The sequence below is a fragment of the Triplophysa rosa genome, linkage group LG10 (genome assembly GCF_024868665.1).
Source record: "Triplophysa rosa linkage group LG10, Trosa_1v2, whole genome shotgun sequence".
NCBI lineage: Eukaryota > Metazoa > Chordata > Actinopteri > Cypriniformes > Nemacheilidae > Triplophysa > Triplophysa rosa.
Window position 1 is genome coordinate 1,502,384 of NC_079899.1, and position 21,424 is coordinate 1,523,807.

Sequence of the window (21,424 nt, forward strand, 5' to 3'; positions counted from 1 at the left end):
ATCAAGTTAATTTCAATATTTTAAATTTACACACGGGCCGCCTGGATCGCATTATGCTATGCTCACATTACCATACTGTATAAAAAATAATTTGTTAACATAATACATTATATTAATAATAATAAACTTTATTTTATATAGAGCCTTTAAAAGCAGCATCTCAAAGCGCTTTACATACATATATAAATATGGAGTAAAAAGGTACACACAAAAGTACAAGCAATAAAAACAAATCAAACAAAACAAAGATCAAAATAATAAAACACAGATTAAGCACATACATCACCTAAACGCTAACCTAAAAAAGTACCTTTTTTAAGGGACGATTTAAAAACACTAAGGGATTCAGCATTTCTAATCTTAGTAGGTAGGGAATTCCACAATTTAGGAGCCAGTGAAGAGAAAGCCCGATCACCCATAGTTTTACGCAGAGTTGTTCAAACAGATAAAAGACCAGCTTCAGAGGAGCGTAGAACACGTGTAGGTGTGTAGGGGGTTAAAAGCTCTGACAAAACTAACAGGAAGCCAGTGCAATTTTTCCAAGACAGGTGTGATGTGCTCCCTTGCGCTGGTCCTAGTCAGTATTCTGGCAGCTGAATTTTGTAATTTACTGTAATTTACTTAGGGTAGTTTTTGAAACTCCAGCCAGCAGTGCATTACAGTAATCAATACGCGAAAACACAAAAGTGTTGATTCAATTTTCAGTCACTGAAAAAGTCAACATGGGACGTAATTTGGCAATGTTTCTAAGATGAAAAAATGATGCTTTGACTGTATTACGAATAGACATGTGCCGATATTCGGTAATGCGATTAATTGCGGTAATGAATTAGCATGATGTTGTTATCGCGGGCACTTTCAAATACCGCGAAAATATATAGATTTTTTTAGAACGTGTATTTGTTTATTTTTCATCAACCGGATAAAAGTACACTGCGTGTATGCTGATGTAGGAATGCACACTCTGATCTAAACAATCCCATTCCCCATGTGGAGATGCCTACGTGTGTGTGTGTGCGCGCTGCTGAGCAAAAGACACGTGCGCACTCTGATGTAAACAGTACCACATGGAGAGGAAGCATGGTGGAAGGAGGAACGCTGCCGAGGATTTATCCCCCTTCTAAAAGGGTGAAGTCTGAGGTTTGGAAATATTTTGGGTTAAAAGTAAGCCGAGTAATGAAATTTGACAGTGTGGCAGAATAATTATTTTTAATTATACGTTGATGGAACGCAATAAAGTCATACACTGTCACAAAGTGCGAGTGAATTTGCCGTTTATAAATGTTTAGCTTGCTATAATAGTTAACACACTGACTTGGCTTGTTATTCAAACAATAATAATAATAATAATATGAATTGTAGTACTAGCGTTGTACAGACATAAGTATATTTAAAAGCAGTTAACAAAAGTTGTTCTTTTGCAGTTTGCACTTTATTCTGTTTGAATTCCCACTTATTCTCACTTTATACATCATTACTGTGTGTTGTTTTATTTATATTTAAATGTTTGAGGTTCTCTTTATTATTTAAAATAAAGTTGTTATCAAGAGGAAAACACTGAAGTTGGTTTATATTTTCAACCTGCATTTCTCATAGAATTGAATACTGCGATAATACCGTTTACCGCGATGAAACCTTAATCAATTAATCGCAGCATGGAAATTTGATACCGGCACAAGCCTAATTACGAACATGCGGATCAAATGTTAAGTTGACATCAAATATCACCCCCAGATTTCTTAGTTTAGTTTGAAACTGTGAAGCAGACTCATCCAGACCTAAAGTTGCGGACTCTGCTTTGCGCAACTGGTGGGGTGATCCAATAAGCATCACTTCGGTCTTATCACTGTTTAGACGGAGCAAATTTTCAGACATCCATTTTTTAATCTCAGTAAAACATTGAGAAAGAAAAGACACAGGCATATTGACATCTGGTTTTTAATGTATACAGTATAGATCTGAGTGTCATCGGCATAAAAGTGGAAGTTAAGACCAAGTGTTCTTAAAAGTTGACCAAGAGGAAAAATGTAAATATTAAAAAGTAAAGGGCCAAAAACTGATCCCTGGGGAACACCAGAGTGCACCACACCAACCTCAGACCTGCAACCACCCATCACAACAAACTGCTTGCGATCAGAAAGATAGGATTTAAACCACTTCAATCCAGAATTAGAAACTCCAAAGACAGTCTCTAAACGAGTGATTAAAATACGAGTGATCTATAGTGTCAAAAGAGGCACTAAGATCAAGAAGAATCAGTATAGATAGGCGACCCGAATCAGAAGCCATTAACAAGTCATTGGTGACCTTAACTACTGCCGTTTCAGTACTGTGTAGTTTTTGGAATCCAGATTGAAGTGGCTCAAAAAGATTGTTTGAAGAAAGATGTGAAAGCAATTGAGAAGCCACTGTTTGTTCTAAAATTTTGGCAAGGGATGGAAGATTAGAGATGGGACGAAAATTATTCAGGTTATCAAAGTCCATGTTGTTAGTTTTTGGTACAGGGGTGACAGCAGCAATTTTAAGTGCAGCTGGCACAACACCAGCGCACAAGGAGTCATTGATAATACTCAAAACAACAGGACATAGAGAATCAAAACATGATTTAAACAGACAAGGAACCGGATCAACTCTAGAAGTCGTAGCTTTCATTTTCAATACCATATTACAGAGAGACTGGAGTCTCAGAACTGAACAGATAAACCTGACATACGCCATCTACGCTCCATTTTACGACACAATGCCTTCATAGTATGCAGATCATCATTGTACCAAGGAGCAGAGCGTATGAAAGAAACAGATCATGATTTCAAGGGAGCCAACGCGTCCAGGCCAGACGAGAGAACAGAATTCAGCATAGAGACTTTGTCATCCAGATCATCAGATAGAGAAACACAACTTAAAGAAGAGTCAATAAAGTCTGAGAAATCAGTGGGCACAATAGATCTCCATTTGCGATAATTAATGATGCGAGAAGAGGTAGTGTTTATGTCAGGTAACTCCATGTTAAAAAAGACAGCCTGATGATCAGACAGTCCTAAATCAGAGGTTGACAGCTGAGACACAAATGAGCCATTGGAAATCACAAGGTCTAATGTGTGGCCTTTGTTATGTGTAGGACAGTCCACAAGTTGATTTAACTCAAAGCACTCCAATAAGGACAAAAAGTCTTTTGTTATTGAGGAGTCTTTTATATCCATATGGATGTTGAAATCCCCCAAAAGAAGGATTCTCTCAAATTTGAGGCAGAGAAAAGACAATATATCTGAAAATTCAGATAAAAAGTCTTTATTTGTCTTTGGAGGCCTGTAGACTGTAGCCACTGCAGTAGAAAGGGGCGCAGAAACACTCAAAACAAGACATTCAAATGAGTCAAATTTGGGAACAGCCACAGGACACACGTTGTAATGTTGATTGTGCAACACAATGATACCCCCACCTCTACCAGAGGCGCGCAGAAGATCAAATAAACCATAGCCAGCAGGAGTCAATTCATTAAACAGAAGACCGTCAGATTCTCTGTGACATGTTTCAGTTAAACAGACAAGGTCCAGCTTTTGTTCTAAAATAATGTCAGATAAAATGACCGCTTTGTTGTTGACAGAGCGCGCGTTAAACAGTGCTGATTTCAGCAGACGCGAGGGAGCAGATGAGTCCGAGACAACCTCCACACGCTTGAGTGCAGATAAGTTATTAAAATCAACCCCTGTTGGTCTAAACAATAGTCTTTGGAGTTAACGCAGAAATGTCGGATTAGCGACAGGTTTAGATGTTGAGCATAACAAACTACGCCTTGACAAGCGATGTATGTAACACTTATGTCGCAGTATTCCAACACGACTGCAGAGAGCACTTGTGTCATTTGCCAAGTCTAAATTTCCCTTCAGGTTCAATAACTGGCGAGCGGTGTACCTGAGAGCCATTCGGGGAGAATCCACACCTACAGCAGCCTCACAACGGTGTAAGTGGCGTACGTCCTGGGCCAAGCAACAGGAAAGGAAATTCCAGCAAACAGTACTCAAAAATAAAAGCAGTAATCCAGCGTGTGACGCGTGATTCCACATCACGGTAGAATAAAAAGACATACAGTCTTCACTGGCTCAAAAAAATCACAAAACAACTTAAATGAAATGGGAAAGAGAAGCGGCCGCCAAATGCGCCAGCGTGCCCTGCACAATCCGTTAACATAGTTTTCAATCCGTTGTATATTATGTATAAAAACACCAAAGTAATAATAAATAATGAACATAATTGTATTTATTACCATAACTTAAAAACTGTAACAGGCTGAGGAACAGACTTTCCGGAGTAAATAGGCCTTTATGCTCGTTTTCTTATCAAGAACATGTAAACAAAATACAAAAGATAACCATAAACCACAGACTGTCAATGAACACTCTGTTTGGTCCGTTTTTTTGTACGTTCTGTTTCATGCATTTGCTCCGGATGGGTTTAAATGCAGTTTTTATGCACCTTTCTATTCTAGTCGGCCGATTTGAACAATTTAACAAAAGAAACCATGAAACGTAGTGTTAGCTGCCCGACATGTTTTCACAAGTGTCTCTAACGTCGAAGGATGAAAAATTTTCATATTGTTCAATCAATTATTAAGTACATTTAACATGATCAACAACAACGAAAACAGGACGAATAAGTTCTTTGTTGATAACTCCACCTACGAATATGACCACAGTGAAGCGCGTCCCAGCCATGGTTCATCAGTTTTTTGAGTCCCCCGGAAACACATCCGTTGTTGTTTGTGCCACTTGTAGCGCGTTTCTGAAATTGTTTGTGTTGCGAGAAATTTGCAGGGCATGTGTCACCAAACTCATGAAGAGGCTTTGTGAATTTGCTGGTCAAAAACGTCAAAAACATTAATCAAAAATTCATATGTAGACTGTCACACCCTCGTGCTCCACCAGAGAGCACTATAAACATCCCCCGGACTATCACATACACTACATTCCCCATAACCCTTTACTGGACTCTTGATGCTTGATCACTATCACCTAGGGATGTAACGATTCACCGTGAGCCGGTTGAAAATCGGTTATAATGAGCAACGATTCAAATCGGTTGAGGCTTGAACTGAATCGCAATACATTTTTTGAACAGCAGGGGCCGCTATTTTCACTGCAAAACTAAACGTGGATGCTGATATTTCTTAAATGCAAAATAATCCAAGAAAAGCACATACAGTATTAGTTTGTTTATATTAAAGAGACTTTTTCTATTATTAATTTGTTATAAAATTGCAGTTTAGTTTTGTTATTTGAAATAAAACATTATTTTATCATACAAAGAAACGTGAAGCATTTAAGAAATAATGCAAGGGAAGTTGTTCATTTCTAATTTGTTTCAACTCATTTTTTCAAAATAAATCGTGAGTAAATCGTGACTAAATCGCATCGTGAGATCAGAATCGTGACTCGCATCGTGAGCTGAGTGAATCGTTACATCCCTACTATCACCTGTGTCTAATTACCTTGTCTACTCGGTCTATTGTAGCTGTTTTCACATTCATTCAGTGTGAAGTCTTGTCTTGCGTTACTTGGACGCTATCTTGTTTTGTGAACCTCTGCCATTGCCTGTTACCTCGTTCATGATGGTTTGCTGCCTGTCCTGACCTTACGCCTGTTATACCTTCAACCCTCAAGTCTCTGAGCAGTTTCGTAACCGAGACAAAGGAAAACATTCAGCTATACTTCTATCAAGTTATAATGAGTCTGTTTTCATCTTAAACAAATGCTCTTGAGTACAATGATAACCTCTTAAAACCACCAATGAAACAAAACACAACAGAATACTGAACATGAAGAGATCTCCTCTTGTTCTCATCTTTATGAAAATGAATAAAATAACACTTGACTTTGACATTGACTCTCATTATCCACTCCCTTGTTTAGAATGCTGGTAAATCTTCAGCTATGTTACTGTAACTCAACACAAATCATCCTGAACCAAAACAAATATAATTAAAGAAAAACTAATAGAATTGACTGTAACAAAATTTGAGTAATTTTAATTAAAAACTTTGGACAAACTTAAAAAAAAACTAGTGTTAAATGTTTTTAGTTGAATCCAATTAGCTGAAGTTGATTTGAATTTCATCTTTTATTTTGATAGGACAGTTTAGCGAGACAGGAAGTTACGGGATGAGAGACAGGGGAACAGGACTCAAAGTGCTGCTGTACAACATGTGAGCACACAGTTCACTGGACCACCGGCTCCGACATCTTAATATGTGATCCAGTCTGTGAAGACCAGACTAAAGTCTCAAAATCTAATCCTGAGATAACAAGCATCAACATTTGAGTTCAATCAATGAATCAAAGGTCTTACTCAGTCAATATTAAAGATGTCAAGATGATATTTCCACAGAATGTTCTTTACATCGTGTAGGACGAATGTGTGTAGAAATCAGTCCATCACAAGAGAAGACTTTAGCTGGGTTTTCACAAACTGGATCACATATTTATAATTTAGTCTAGTCATGAGTTGCTGTAAAGCTGATGTGTTGCATCACTGTTCTTCTCACACTGCATGACTATCTGAAGAGGGACTTTGTGCTGCTATACGCACACTATATTACACATCGCAGGACTTTACAAGAGGAAGATTCGCCGACAGCTCTGTCTTGACTGGTGGTTTCATAACCAAACACACACATGAAGAGATGCAGGAATAACACAAATCACACAAGCAACAGTTCTCGCGCTAGACTGAAGTGCTTGTTGAAATGGTAGCCGGCAAGAAGCTTGTGAGCAAATTTGTTTTCAGCTGATTTGCAGTAAAGGGGAAAATTTCAATTCAATTCAATTTTATTTAAATAGCGCTTTTCACAATGTGCATTGTTCCAAAGCAGCTTTACAGGAGAAAATAAGAAAAACAAGCAAGATCATTCTAATAAATAAGATCTAATAAATGCAGTCTCCCGGTGGTTTATTTAGCATATTTTGCATTAAGTGAATGCTTGGCTGAAAAGATGTGTCTTTAGTCTAGATTTAAATTGGGAGAGTGTGTCTGACCCTCGAATAGTATCGGGGAGGCTATTCCAGAGTTTAGGTGCTACGTATGAGAAAGCTCCGCCCCCTTTGGTGGATTTAGTTATTCTAGGTGTTATCAGAAGTCTGGAGTTTTGAGATCTTAGAGAGCGTGATGGGTTGTAGTGTGGTAGAAGCTCTGTTATGTAGGTAGGGGCTAAACCGTTTAAGGCTTTATCAATAATTAAAAGAACTTTAAAGTCAATACGATACTTAATGGGTAACCAGTGAAGGGTTGATAACATTGGGGTTATATCTGAAGAGGGAAAAATAAATTTTATCTGAAAAATAAAATAAGGAGCAAGGACTGTATGTTTTGCAAAAAGAATTCAACAAATGCTGCTGATATTCTTGGTGTATAACTTCTCCTGAACTCCCCTGTCCTGTATCCTGCTCTCTCATTGGCTGTAGGTTATTGACGATGTAATTTTCAGTCAAAAAAGATTCCACACTTGTGTCGGCGATTCTCTCAGATCCCGTCTTTGATAATTCACATTGGGTTATTGTCACTCGCGTGAGCGAGCACTGATTTACCAACGGTGTCTGCGATTTGGCAAAACCTGTCGGCGAGTGAACATCAGGCTAAAATGATGCAGTGTGAACTCTGCATAACTCACATTATCAACCAAATGTGTTGTGATCATGTGACATGAAAAACCTCTGTAGTCAAAAATACTACTTCAGCAAAATTGTGTCTTCGTTTTGTTCAAGGGGTCAGCCACAGTCTACATCACTTCACACATTCCAAAACAACAGCGGTATTGCAGAAACCATTAAATTTAAAAGACAAAAGACCAGTATAACTGTTATAGTTCAAATATGACCGTTACTGCATTTGAAGGGATGGAAAAGTCCTCAGGTCACAGGAGCACATCTTTGCTCAGAATCAGACTGCCCTCATGATTAAGTCACATGTCTCCATTTTTAAAAAACTTCCCCCCCAAAAAAAACAGTTGCTACAAACAGACAGTTTTTATATGTCGGTAGTTGATGGCCAACCAAACGCAGGGTTCCATCCGCCTACTCGTGATCGCATTCCAGTGGTCAGGGAACCCCCTGCGTCTGTTTGTTATTGCGTTCCATTGGTTGGGGTCACCCTTCGTCCGTTTGCTATTGCGTTCCATTGGTTGGGGTCACCCTTCGTCCGTTTGCTATTGCGTTCCATTGGTTGGGGTCACCCTTCGTCCGTTTGCTATTGCGTTCCATTGGTTGGGGTCACCCTTCGTCCGTTTGCTATTGCGTTCCATTGGTTGGGGTCACCCTTCGTCCGTTTGCTATTGCGTTCCATTGGTTGGGGTCACCCTTCGTCCGTTTGCTATTGCGTTCCATTGGTTGGGGTCACCCTTCGTCCGTTTGCTATTGCGTTCCATTGGTTGGGGTCACCCTTCGTCCGTTTGCTATTGCGTTCCATTGGTTGGGGTCACCCTTCGTCCGTTTGCTATTGCGTTCCATTGGTTGGGGTCACCCTTCGTCCGTTTGCTATTGCGTTCCATTGGTTGGGGTCACCCTTCGTCCGTTTGCTATTGCGTTCCATTGGTTGGGGTCACCCTTCGTCCGTTTGCTATTGCGTTCCATTGGTTGGGGTCACCCTTCGTCCGTTTGCTATTGCGTTCCATTGGTTGGGGTCACCCTTCGTCCGTTTGCTATTGCGTTCCATTGGTTGGGGTCACCCTTCGTCCGTTTGCTATTGCGTTCCATTGGTTGGGGTCACCCTTCGTCCGTTTGCTATTGCGTTCCATTGGTTGGGGTCACCCTTCGTCCGTTTGCTATTGCGTTCCATTGGTTGGGGTCACCCTTCGTCCGTTTGCTATTGCGTTCCATTGGTTGGGGTCACCCTTCGTCCGTTTGCTATTGCGTTCCATTGGTTGGGGTCACCCTTCGTCCGTTTGCTATTGCGTTCCATTGGTTGGGGTCACCCTTCGTCCGTTTGCTATTGCGTTCCATTGGTTGGGGTCACCCTTCGTCCGTTTGCTATTGCGTTCCATTGGTTGGGGTCACCCTTCGTCCGTTTGCTATTGCGTTCCATTGGTTGGGGTCACCCTTCGTCCGTTTGCTATTGCGTTCCATTGGTTGGGGTCACCCTTCGTCCGTTTGCTATTGCGTTCCATTGGTTGGGGTCACCCTTCGTCCGTTTGCTATTGCGTTCCATTGGTTGGGGTCACCCTTCGTCCGTTTGCTATTGCGTTCCATTGGTTGGGGTCACCCTTCGTCCGTTTGCTATTGCGTTCCATTGGTTGGGGTCACCCTTCGTCCGTTTGCTATTGCGTTCCATTGGTTGGGGTCACCCTTCGTCCGTTTGCTATTGCGTTCCATTGGTTGGGGTCACCCTTCGTCCGTTTGCTATTGCGTTCCATTGGTTGGGGTCACCCTTCGTCCGTTTGCTATTGCGTTCCATTGGTTGGGGTCACCCTTCGTCCGTTTGCTATTGCGTTCCATTGGTTGGGGTCACCCTTCGTCCGTTTGCTATTGCGTTCCATTGGTTGGGGTCACCCTTCGTCCGTTTGCTATTGCGTTCCATTGGTTGGGGTCACCCTTCGTCCGTTTGCTATTGCGTTCCATTGGTTGGGGTCACCCTTCGTCCGTTTGCTATTGCGTTCCATTGGTTGGGGTCACCCTTCGTCCGTTTGCTATTGCGTTCCATTGGTTGGGGTCACCCTTCGTCCGTTTGCTATTGCGTTCCATTGGTTGGGGTCACCCTTCGTCCGTTTGCTATTGCGTTCCATTGGTTGGGGTCACCCTTCGTCCGTTTGCTATTGCGTTCCATTGGTTGGGGTCACCCTTCGTCCGTTTGCTATTGCGTTCCATTGGTTGGGGTCACCCTTCGTCCGTTTGCTATTGCGTTCCATTGGTTGGGGTCACCCTTCGTCCGTTTGCTATTGCGTTCCATTGGTTGGGGTCACCCTTCGTCCGTTTGCTATTGCGTTCCATTGGTTGGGGTCACCCTTCGTCCGTTTGCTATTGCGTTCCATTGGTTGGGGTCACCCTTCGTCCGTTTGCTATTGCGTTCCATTGGTTGGGGTCACCCTTCGTCCGTTTGCTATTGCGTTCCATTGGTTGGGGTCACCCTTCGTCCGTTTGCTATTGCGTTCCATTGGTTGGGGTCACCCTTCGTCCGTTTGCTATTGCGTTCCATTGGTTGGGGTCACCCTTCGTCCGTTTGCTATTGCGTTCCATTGGTTGGGGTCACCCTTCGTCCGTTTGCTATTGCGTTCCATTGGTTGGGGACACCCTTCGTCCATTTGCTATTGCGTTCCATTGGTTGGGGTCACCCTTCGTACGTTTGCTACTGTGTTCCATTGGTTGGGGTCACCCTTCGTTCCCTATTGTGCTCCATTGGTTCGCGTTCTGAACGCGACACATTGAGCTGGACTTGCCCACATGAGCTCTGGCCACCGGAAAAAAAACTCCTGGAGTTCCAGTTGGACATCTGCTCCTGTCATGTATTTATCACTTCATACAGAGAAAACCTTCCCCCACAAATAACAAACTGCGTATAGAGTATTTCACATAAAAATATACTTTTACATCTTTTCTAAACTATATCAACAAGTTTGACATACAGTATGTTTTACAGATTAGGTTCTTTTGCAACTCCTGGTAAGTGTTCTACTGTATCTTGATTTATCCATCTGCTATCATGTGCTGTGAACACCTGTCTCTGAAGGGCCAGATAGAAACACACCACGTGATGTCATGAATAATTAGGGAAAATGTTATTTTCATTGGATAAGAACAAGCAGTCTCATGAATAATTATGAGACACCAACGCGTCATCGATGAACTACTGTACATCACCAGCTCACAAACTGTGACGAGTGCCAGATGTTGATTTTTAAACCCAGAAGACGAAAATGTCTAAAAAAAGCTCAAAATTAACTACTGACGCTTGAAGTCAAACAAGACTTGTTAAAACAAACAATAATTTACGCCAATGTAAAAATGCTCTTTAAATAAACGACTGTCATTTCACTTTAAAGGCGGGGCTTATTTCTCTGAGCCGCTGTTGATGTTCAAATCACCAAAACAGACACACCCCTACCCCCATCTGTCGCTTTCGTCAGCGCTCGGCTCGGCTAATGTCCGTCCTGTGCACTGTGCACCTTACTGCTGATTGGCTACAAGGTTGTTTTGGTACTCGGCCCGACTTTGTCTAAACAAGCATAATCGGACACCCCGCCTTTAAGTGAATAAAGAACATCTACTGTGTGACAGTCACTATCATTTATTATATTAAAGTATTTTCAGTGAAAGTGTCTGACCTCAGTGTGTGTAGCTGACAGTTGTGAGTCTTGAGAGCATCAGAGATCAGCTTCACTCCTGAATCCTTCAGATCATTGTTACTCAGGTCCAGCTCTCTCAGAGACGTCGATGATTGTAGACATGAAGACAAACTTTCACAACACCCATCAGTCACATTACACCTGGACAATCTAAACACAACCAAAACACAATGATACAGAAGTAGTTTAACAACACAGATTCCAGTTCTCTCAGGGTTTATAAAGAACATCTACAACAGCATTATTTTAGGATGCAGGTTACAGTCAGCAAACCTAAAACAGGATGAAATAAAGAATAATAACTAAAGCTAATAATAAAGTCTTGATCTAATATATTATGACCTGGTTTCACAGACAGGGCTTATCTTAAACCAGGACTATGCCTTAGTTAAATTAAGATATTTAAGTCATCTTTATAAAAATACCTCAGAAAAAGCATTACTGGTCTCCAATCTTGACACAACACAATGGCACTGACATATTTGAAGATATTTTCAGTTAAGACGGCTCAAACTTTGGTTTTAATCTGGAAATAGCCTTAAGCCTTGTCTGTGAAACCGGCATTTATCTATTTTAATCGAATATAATGCATCGCACAGTTTAAAGTTTGAAAGTATTTGAAACATGTAGCCCTCTGGATGATCTTATCTCTTCACTTATAAAGGTTGGAGACCCCTGATCTAGACACACAAAGTTACACTACAACATCTCTCTATCGATTTGTCTTTTATTTCACAGGGTATATACAGGAATCATGGAGCTAAATTTAATACTTTTTAAGACATTTTTCAAGACTCTTTCATCAGTTACATTGGCGACACATTAAAGGAGCCAGTCTTTTGCCGTTTTTGAGGCTTTGATTATGGTTTTTGGGTGTTTAACAGTGGATGTTCATGTTTCCAATTTCAAAAAATGCTTTATATTTCACATATTTCAAGTCTATTGTTGACCGCTGTCCCTCTTCTTACAAAACAACTGGATTTCTTCCGGTCTAAGTCCCTCCTTAAGAAACGCTCTGATTGGTAAAGCTGACCAGCTCTGTCGTGATTGGTTCCCTGCTTAGAGTGTGTGTGTGTGTATGTGTGGGAAGGGTAAACCCTACGGTATGGGGACAAAATGTCCCCACAAAGATGGCAATATCCAAAACCCTTGTCCTTGTGGGGACATTTTTTTGTCCCCATGAGGAAATAAGCTTATAAATCATACAGAATGAACTTTTGTGAAAATGTAAAAGAGCAGACAGTTGTGTGTGATTGTTAGGGGTAGGTGTAGGGAATATGATATACAGTTTGTACAGTATAAAAACTATTGCGTCTATGGAATGTCCCCATAAAACATGGAAACCCAACATGTGTGTGCGTGCGTGTGTGTGTGTGTGATGTCGCACCCATACCATATCAGCGAGCTTACGCTTCTCAGGCTGTTGTGATTGGTCGGTCCCCCTTTCAGTGCACATGTGTTCATAAACTTTGGCTTTTAGCAATAAACAGTAACAATGGCGTCAACTTCACTTCATCAGTTAAACACATGCGGATCCATTGAAGTGTAACGGAGGTCTGCTAGTGCATGTGCAAACGTCAGTCTTTGTTAGAGATCGTGATTTTTTTCCCTACTATGGCAAGGGAAATGACACTGGACCGCATGGCGTCAGACCGGTTGTATTAATTAACACTAATAACAGAAGCGTTAGTTTTGCCTTTTTATATCGGACCCGAGTTGGATAATAAAACAAGCAGATTGACCAGGAGACATTTGCAACCAGGACTTCAGAGGACATTTCATAGAAGTGTTTAAGAGCACGCACGCACACACTATTGTGTAATTTCTGAGCACATATAGATATATTTTACATGTATTGAGCACTGTTATTCACCACAGTTATAAATGCACTTGATAAAATACCTAAAAAGTATTGAGAAGTATTCATAGGAACATTAGTACATAGATGGGTTGATCTGAAATCATATTCAATAAGAATAATTACATATAAGTAGGTTTATGATGATAATTTGATTATTTGAAGAAGAATTGATGATTTAATGACACAATCTGTACCTGTAACCAATGATTGTTCATATAAATGCACATAATGTCACTTTAAGCATGTTTTAAGCACATTTGAGCACAATGTAACAAGGTAAAATCCAGTGATGTTTTTAGAGGCCTAGAGTTTGAAGCCTGTTGTGTTCTCTCTAAAACCTGGGGATTTTCCACTGTTTACAAGTAACCATGATTACGCACGGACGCCACGCGGTCTCGTATGGAGACCATGGCTTGTTTGGTGGTCTCGTGTAGTAACCATTGTATGCAAATTATTTTAAAAATGATGTAATAACCAGCGTACCACCATTAGATACGTACCTTGTTACCTGGGACTTATTGGTGGCAGGCAATTAACAATTGGTTAATAAAAATAAGAGATAACAGGAAAATACCTGATTGGTTTCAGAAGAGACCACCTTTCAGAAATTTTACTATAACTATAGACTGGAAAACACTTGGTTTTTAGATGACTTGGAACATCTCACTTTGTTTGGATCGAGCAAATAAAGTTAACTCCTTGACACCCGGACCTTCTTTGTCTGAGAGATTTTTTGAACTACAAGACTGATATTTTTCCACAACAACAACACACACACAATATCAGTGTATTACATAGAACAGCTTTCACAGCCGATGTTAAAGTCATGGAAGCTGTTGTGTGTAGCTGAATGTGTGTAGAAAGCATGTGTGTAGCTGAACTCTTATTACCAGTTGTAGGTCTGTGATGAAAGTGAAGTAAGGGATAATCCACAGCTAGCCGTGCATTAAAGTACTTTAATGCACGACATGGAGGCGAAGAACCACCCGACGCAAAGCGGAAATCCTTTAATGTACAGCTAGCCGTGGATTATCCCGCTTATACCATGATTATTTGCCAAGTTAAAGCTTTTATTGATGTTTACAGTGTCATTTTAGATCAAACAGGTGAAAATGAGTTATTTTGTCAGTTAATTTTAAATGTAATCAAACTGACTGGAGCTACCCGTGCGTTAATTAAGGAATAATTGACGACGGGTCGTTCAATTATCGAAAGTTAATGCACACCCCGAGGTGGTAATACAGCCACGACGCGAAGCGGAGTTACACCTCGGGTGTGCATTAACTTTCGATAATTGAAAGGACCGGAGTCAATTATTCCGCTTATACCACGGTCACAATACCACAAGACGTTGTTACGATGTTTTATGTCAAGACATTTGTATGGTATTTGTCCCAGAATGCACTTGCTGGTAGGACTAATTTCTTACGCATCTCATCTGAAGGCGTTGCTTGAGTCTGCATATGCAGTTTTTCGAGAGCGAGAGGAAGACAGACAGTGCACATGCACACGCGTTTGCTTCACTGAGAGTGAAAAGACAAGTATCTATATTTGATTTGTTTTCGTCGTATTTAACACCCCTGTCGTATAAGAAAAGTATTAAGAGAAAAAAGTGACACGGAGGTTTCTGCGCCAGCTGCGGTTCTCGCAGTGGCATAGAAAGCTTCCTGCTGTGTGTTTTAAGTCCCGTTTACCCATTCCACAGACGAATTTAACATGTTGTTTTTGTTATGTTTGTGCTTCGTGTTTTATCTTTAACCCGATGATTGTGTCATGTAGTTTGCTGTTACCTTTGATATATGCTTTAGTTTTTCGTCTGAACAGTCCTGTACAGTGCTCTCGCCATTGTTGTTCAAATGTTCATGCTGTCCATAAATATTAATAGTTATTTCTTCTCAGACAATGGAATTTGCCTGTCACTTTGTCTGTTGTTAGATACGTATTCACTGGTGGACAGTAGGCTACATTTAAGTTAAACTGGGCGCAGTGATATAGAACTGTAATTCGGTCGACAAATCTGGAACTACTTCATAGGTGTGCGTTTAACTGAAAAACAATGCACACCCGTCGAACGTTCGTCAGCCAATCAGAATGAAGCATTCACCAGCCCCGTGGTATAAAGGGTTTTAATGCACACCTTCCAGCCAATCAGAATCCAGTATTCAAACAGACCATGGTATTAAGTAGTTTAGCACGTAGCTCAGTCAAATGTTTACGATCTCTGATAACCAAACACTACTCCTCTTCTCCAAGGAAGACCTCGCCCATTTTTGGGCGTATTCCTTTGGTCGGAGGTTAATAAAAGCACTGGGAATAGTGACATCATGTACCCGGGAAGTAGAGGGCTGTAGTCAATTCCAGTGTTCTCTGTAGTCCTTGAAATGTGAATTCTGTTAAAGACAATATCTCGCTTGGCACTGAACTTTGAGCTTTATCATTTTGCAGGTTTTGTTTATGCTCTAACAGCAACATTACACACTAACTAAAGGTTGAAAAATGGGATCGAGGGGAACGGGATCTTTAACTTACATTTACTATATAGTGATTGTAAGATAGCACAACTAAACAGTCTTGGTTTGTGATAACTATTTATTAATGAAACATCATTCAGAAGGGTGGGAACGAAGCACAAGAGAATGAATTGAGTGACTAGCCCAATGCAAGGTTTATTAGAAAGAGAAACGAGGCTATGCTGAGCAGTACACCTCACGGTTATTCCCAGAGACGGCCCTCAGCCATGCTTCCAACTCTTTATCCTCCAACCATGTTGTTTAACAACCGGGTGTAAATGGACCTCCCACTATTCACCTACCTACCCAATGATTCAGGCAAACTTTAGCATATGACCTCTTTGGACTAGAGATGCATGGAAGTGAAAATTCTTGGCCGAAGCCGAATAAAAATGAAACACTTGGCCCAATACTGAAAACGGCTTTTCTTATTTCTTCTATTTATTTAGCCTATTTTTTCACTATAGCAACAACTGAATGGTCGAAATGTGATTTTCATATTTTGTCTTGCTTTTCATCATAATACACCTTTTCCAACTTCAAAATCCAGCACTTTAAAAGCACTTTTAATGTGTGTTTTTATACTTTTCCAGTCACTTACAACTGCGTTAATTACATGCTGACATGCATATACTGTATGTTCCTTTGTAGATAATCCATAGTTATACTGTATGCCAATTATATGTAATTATACTATATACTAACTATACTCAATTTATTCCATAAAAGACTTGAGCAAATTGTCATTTAACTCACAAAGCAGACATCCTATACAGTACTGTGGGCACTTATTTGTAATTGATGTGATTTGACCACATAAAATATCACAAAAAAAAAACATGGAAAGAACATGGGTGCGAATTATATGTTGCCGCCGCATCACAAATAGAGAATCGATCAAGTTTTTCTTTAAATTTAAAACAATTTTTGCTCATTAAAATACAATTAATATAATACTGTTCCTATGTAATTTGTTTTGAAAATTAGTCACCAAATGTGGGAACAGTAGGTTGTAAGCTTTCAAATGATATATTTAGTTTGTCAATATTACTTTAGGATAAGACTAAGGTACTGTTTTAACAGTATGGAAAATGCCCCACCTGTAAATTTGTGACAGTTCAGAAGAAAAAACATGAACTGGTTATCATATGTATTTCAATCTTAAAGATATTTGTTTAACATTACGTTATAAAAGTTCCCTTGATTGTATTTTGTTCAAACTTTTGTGTAGTGTTAAAAAACTAAAACAGGAATGTATTTCTCTGTTTCAATACACAGCCACTAGATGGCGCATCTACGCCATTTATACCACACAGCACCCAACCCCCACCCCGTCACAAAAACATTTTGCACTTTACGCGGGTGATCCCAGCGAGCTAAAAAAAATTAAAAAGTCTTTATTTATACGAAAAAAATCTAATCCCTGATATCGTTAACATCGTATTAGCACTTTGTTGTTTGATGAAAGAAAGAATTCGCGACACTGCAGAATTCAGTCGGTGAGCACACACACACACACACAACTTGACGTAGTTTTTAAGTAAGATAGGCTAATTTCTGCCTGAGTCCCTGTTCATTTCTGACCATATCTGGCAAAAAAGACCTACAATTACACTTTACATCCCTCCAGAAAATTAATTAGTTCGCGAATTTTTCCATCTACCTTAAACTTAATTGGCCTAATCGAAAATTTCGAAATAATCGAAAAACTAACCTTTCATGTGGCTTGGAAGTAGGGCTGCACGATATTTTATTGCGATACCACTAAATCCTATTGTAATCGAGCTGGCTGCGATATGCAATGTGTCAATACTTTTTTAATGCGTAGCTTGTCTGTGAAGCACGGCTCTGGGATCAGTAGGAAATGCTGCTCGATCTAAAAGCAGTGCGAGTTTGAGTCGCTTATAATGTGCATTTGAAAAAGCAACACCCGTCAAACATGATCATTATAAATATACTTTATTATCATAAAAATACCTGATGAGGCTTCAGTAACAGTGATAAAAAGATGTCCATAGGCATAGATTCTAGAAGGTGTCATGGTCTTCTTCTGCAGTGCGTATTAGGAGTTTCCGCAGGAGAGCGCCCTCTGGCTTTCGGATGCAGCAGCATTTTCCCGTACTTCACTCAAAGGCTGTGCATAAATCACGTGACATTTATCGTCGGTTTATCGTGACAGCCCTACTCGAAAGCGCAGCTGGCCCCATGGTGAAGAGCTGCACGTCCTTTTTCCATACTTTGCAGGTGGCCACTCGAGGATTTGGTCCACGTTTTAGCCATAATTTGTCATTTTCGTCCTCCAGCCAACGAGCATTGAAACGGCAAACGCCCGGCATATTTTCATCTCCTACTCTGCTCCACCAGAGGGCGCACATCCAAAAGACTGGCAGATAACATTATAGCCACGCGCCGATTTTTTTCGTATTTTCGTTATGTGCAAAATGTATATTTTATTTCAAAAGAAAAATTTGCCGTAAAATTGCGAATTATTATGAAAGCAACGAAATTAATGTTTTAGGCAGTTTTAAGCACTTGATCCCAAATCCAATCACTTTTCTAACCTTAAAATGACTATATTCAAATTCAATCATTTTACAGGATTTAAAGCACCCGTACGAACCCTGAATATAACTTAAAATAAAATTTAGCAAAACAAGTCCCTGTTGAAAAAAACAGCATATGCTGGTTTGGTATGTTTTGATGCTGGTTTGTGCTGGTTTAAGCTAGCCATGTGCTGGTTTAAGATGGCCATGTGCTGGTCCTTAGCTGGTTTAAGCTAGTCAAACCAGCATCAAAACATACCTAACCCAGCATATGCTGTTTTTTTCAACAGGGGTAAGCTAAATTAAAACAAAAATAGAGCCCTCTCCCTTCTTGAACAGCCTATATTAGGCCCATAACTGACTGCTGAAAGTCCTTCAACATTATAAGATAAAACTGTGAATAAACTGAAACTGTTGGATTATTATAGGCTACACTGCAAAATGATTTAAAGAAAAAAAAACATCCAATGCAAGTAATTCTGACTGATGCTGACTGACAACCATTTCAGTTCACGTCTCTCCTCCAAACTCCGCCCACAAAAGCTGACTGTTCTCTCAGAAGGTGCACTCGTGGATGCACAGAACATACTTTGACAAGTTGTTTAGTACAGGGAACTGTGTGCACGCGACCACTGTATGATGTCACAGGATGTCGCGAGCGGCGGGGCTACTGTCACACAGCCCGCTTCCGTCTGAAGTAAAGTGACCGACCGGTAAACACGCTTTCATTCGGACATTTACTTCCGTGCGGCAAGTCCCGTGCTGTGTCTTTCTCTGACACTTTAAAATGCTCCACGCACTGCCGACATGTTTGCGGCATTAATAAAGTGTGCCCCTCTCTCTCTCTCTCTTTGCGCAGGTTGATGATATCACACGTCATGCTTTTTTTTGGCTATTTTCGGTTGCCGAACATTTGGCGCATCCTTACTTTGGACACATACGAAAAAACAATACAAAATTTAATACCTTGGAAAATGGCATTTAAGACTTTTTAATACTTTTAATGGCCTTAATTTTCGCTAAATTTATTTATCAACTTTTAATACTTTAAGACCCCGCAGACACCCCGTTTCATCCGGGTCACAGAAATTCTTCATATTTCTGCTCAACAAGTTTGATGATTTAAAGATCATTCATGTCTGAAGCGCCAGTGATGATGGGATGTAATATTACATTTAAATCTCTATAAGCAGTAGTAATAGTGACAGCTCAATATTACACATGTGACTGACTTTATGTGGAGAAACACAGAAACTGAATTGCTGAGAGCGCGTGGTTTGAGTCAGAGCTCTTTCAAACTTATTCTTAATACATCGTTTATTCTTGTTATATCTTAAGACTTGTGTTTTAAATTGTTATTCACCGAGGGTAAAACTTATCCTTAAGTATATCCCATACCAAAAATCGTCCTTAAACGCACCGATAATTTATTTTTATCGGATCACTCGACCAGGAACCGCTTTGCCTCCCTCTGCGAGACGGAATGCAACGCTGTGGTCATCGGAGACTCAATCGTCCGGAACGTACGCGCTTCCTCCACTAAAGGTAAGGTGCGCACTCATTGTTTTCCTGGCGCCCGTGTTCTTGATGTCTCTGCGCAGGTACCTGCGATCCTGAAGGACGATGCTAACGTCGGAGCTGTCGTGCTGCACGCGGGGGTGAATGACGTCAGGATGAGGCAGTCGGAGATCCTGAAGAGGGACTTCAGGAGTCTGATCGAGACGGTACGCAACGCATCGCCCACGGCGAGGATCATCGTATCAGGGCCGCTTCCTACCTACCGACGAGGGAATGAAAAGTTCAGTAGACTATTTGCTCTAAATAAATGGTTGATGTCATGGTGTATTGAACAGAAGCTGCTCTTTGTTGATAATTTTGATCTGTTCTGGGAGCGACCTAGGCTCTTCCGCCCTGACGGCCTGCACCCCAGCAGCATCGGAGCGGTTCTTCTGTCTGACAACATCTCAAAGACGCTATGCACCGCTTGACTACGTCTCCCAGCGGTAGGTCAAAACTTCAACCATAGTCTGTGTTCCTCCCACTCATCTGTTAAAATGTTACTGCTTCCAAATGCATAGAGACTGTGTCTGTCCCCCGAATAATACTACAAAATAACAAAATAGCCAAATCTCAGAGAAAAAATCTAATCGTGATTAAACCTGAGGACAATGTAATAAACGACCAAAACAAACTCATAAAGTTCGGCCTACTTAATATTAGATCACTAAATTCAAAAGCAGTTATTGTAAATGAAATGATCACAGACAACAGTTTTGATATACTTTGCCTTACCGAAACCTGGCTTAAACCAAATGATTATTACGGTCTAAATGAGTGTACCCCACCAAGCTACTGTTATATGCATGAGCCACGTCCGGTTGGTCGAGGTGGCGGTGTCGCAACAATCTTTAGAGACTTTCTTACTGTAACTCAGAGAACGAGCATAAATTTAAATCATTTGAAGTGCTTGCGTTGAACATAATTGTTCCAATTGACAGTAAAAAACATTGCTTTCTTGTACGTTGCTACAGTGTATAGACCCCCTGGTCCCTACACTGATTTTCTGAAAGAGTTTGCGGACTTCCTATCGGACCTATTGGTTAACGTTGATAAAGTACTAATTGTCGGAGACTTTAATATCCACGTAGATAGTGCTAACGATGCATTAGCAGTGGCGTTTACAGAGCTATTACACTCTTTTGGAGTAACACAACACATCAATGGACCCACTCATCGATTTAATCATACACTAGACTTGATTATATCTCACGGAGCCGATCTAACCAATATAGATATTATACCTCAAAGCGACGATGTCACTGATCACTATCTTATAACATGTACACTGCGCACTGCAGAAATCAGCCGTTTAACTCGTTATCGACAGGGTAGAACAATTACCTCGACTACTAAAGATAGTTTCCAAAGAGCTTGCCAGATCTGACTCCTTTAATAACCATACCAATAAATAAGAATCGCTCGATGACATGACCAGCAAATTGGGTCACTATTTTCTCTAATACATTAGAAGCTGTCGCACCTATGAAGTCAAAAAAGATTACATGAGAAAAACAGCACCATGGTACAATAGCACCACTCGCGCCCTTAAAAGAGAAACACTAAACTGGAGCGCAAATGGAAACAAACCCAATTAGAGGTCTTTAAAATTGCGTGGAAAGAGAGTGCA

At 40.5% G+C, this 21,424-nt stretch overlaps 1 protein-coding gene across 1 annotated transcript in view; it reads right to left on the minus strand.

The window, feature by feature from the left end:
• Positions 1-21,424, minus strand: part of LOC130560094 (NACHT, LRR and PYD domains-containing protein 3-like) — an 81,000-nt gene that overhangs the window by 16,533 nt on the left and 43,043 nt on the right. The window contains exon 6 of the mRNA XM_057343586.1: positions 11,303-11,473. Coding sequence (XP_057199569.1) covers positions 11,303-11,473 — 171 coding nt within the window. The remainder of the gene's footprint in view (positions 1-11,302; positions 11,474-21,424) is intronic.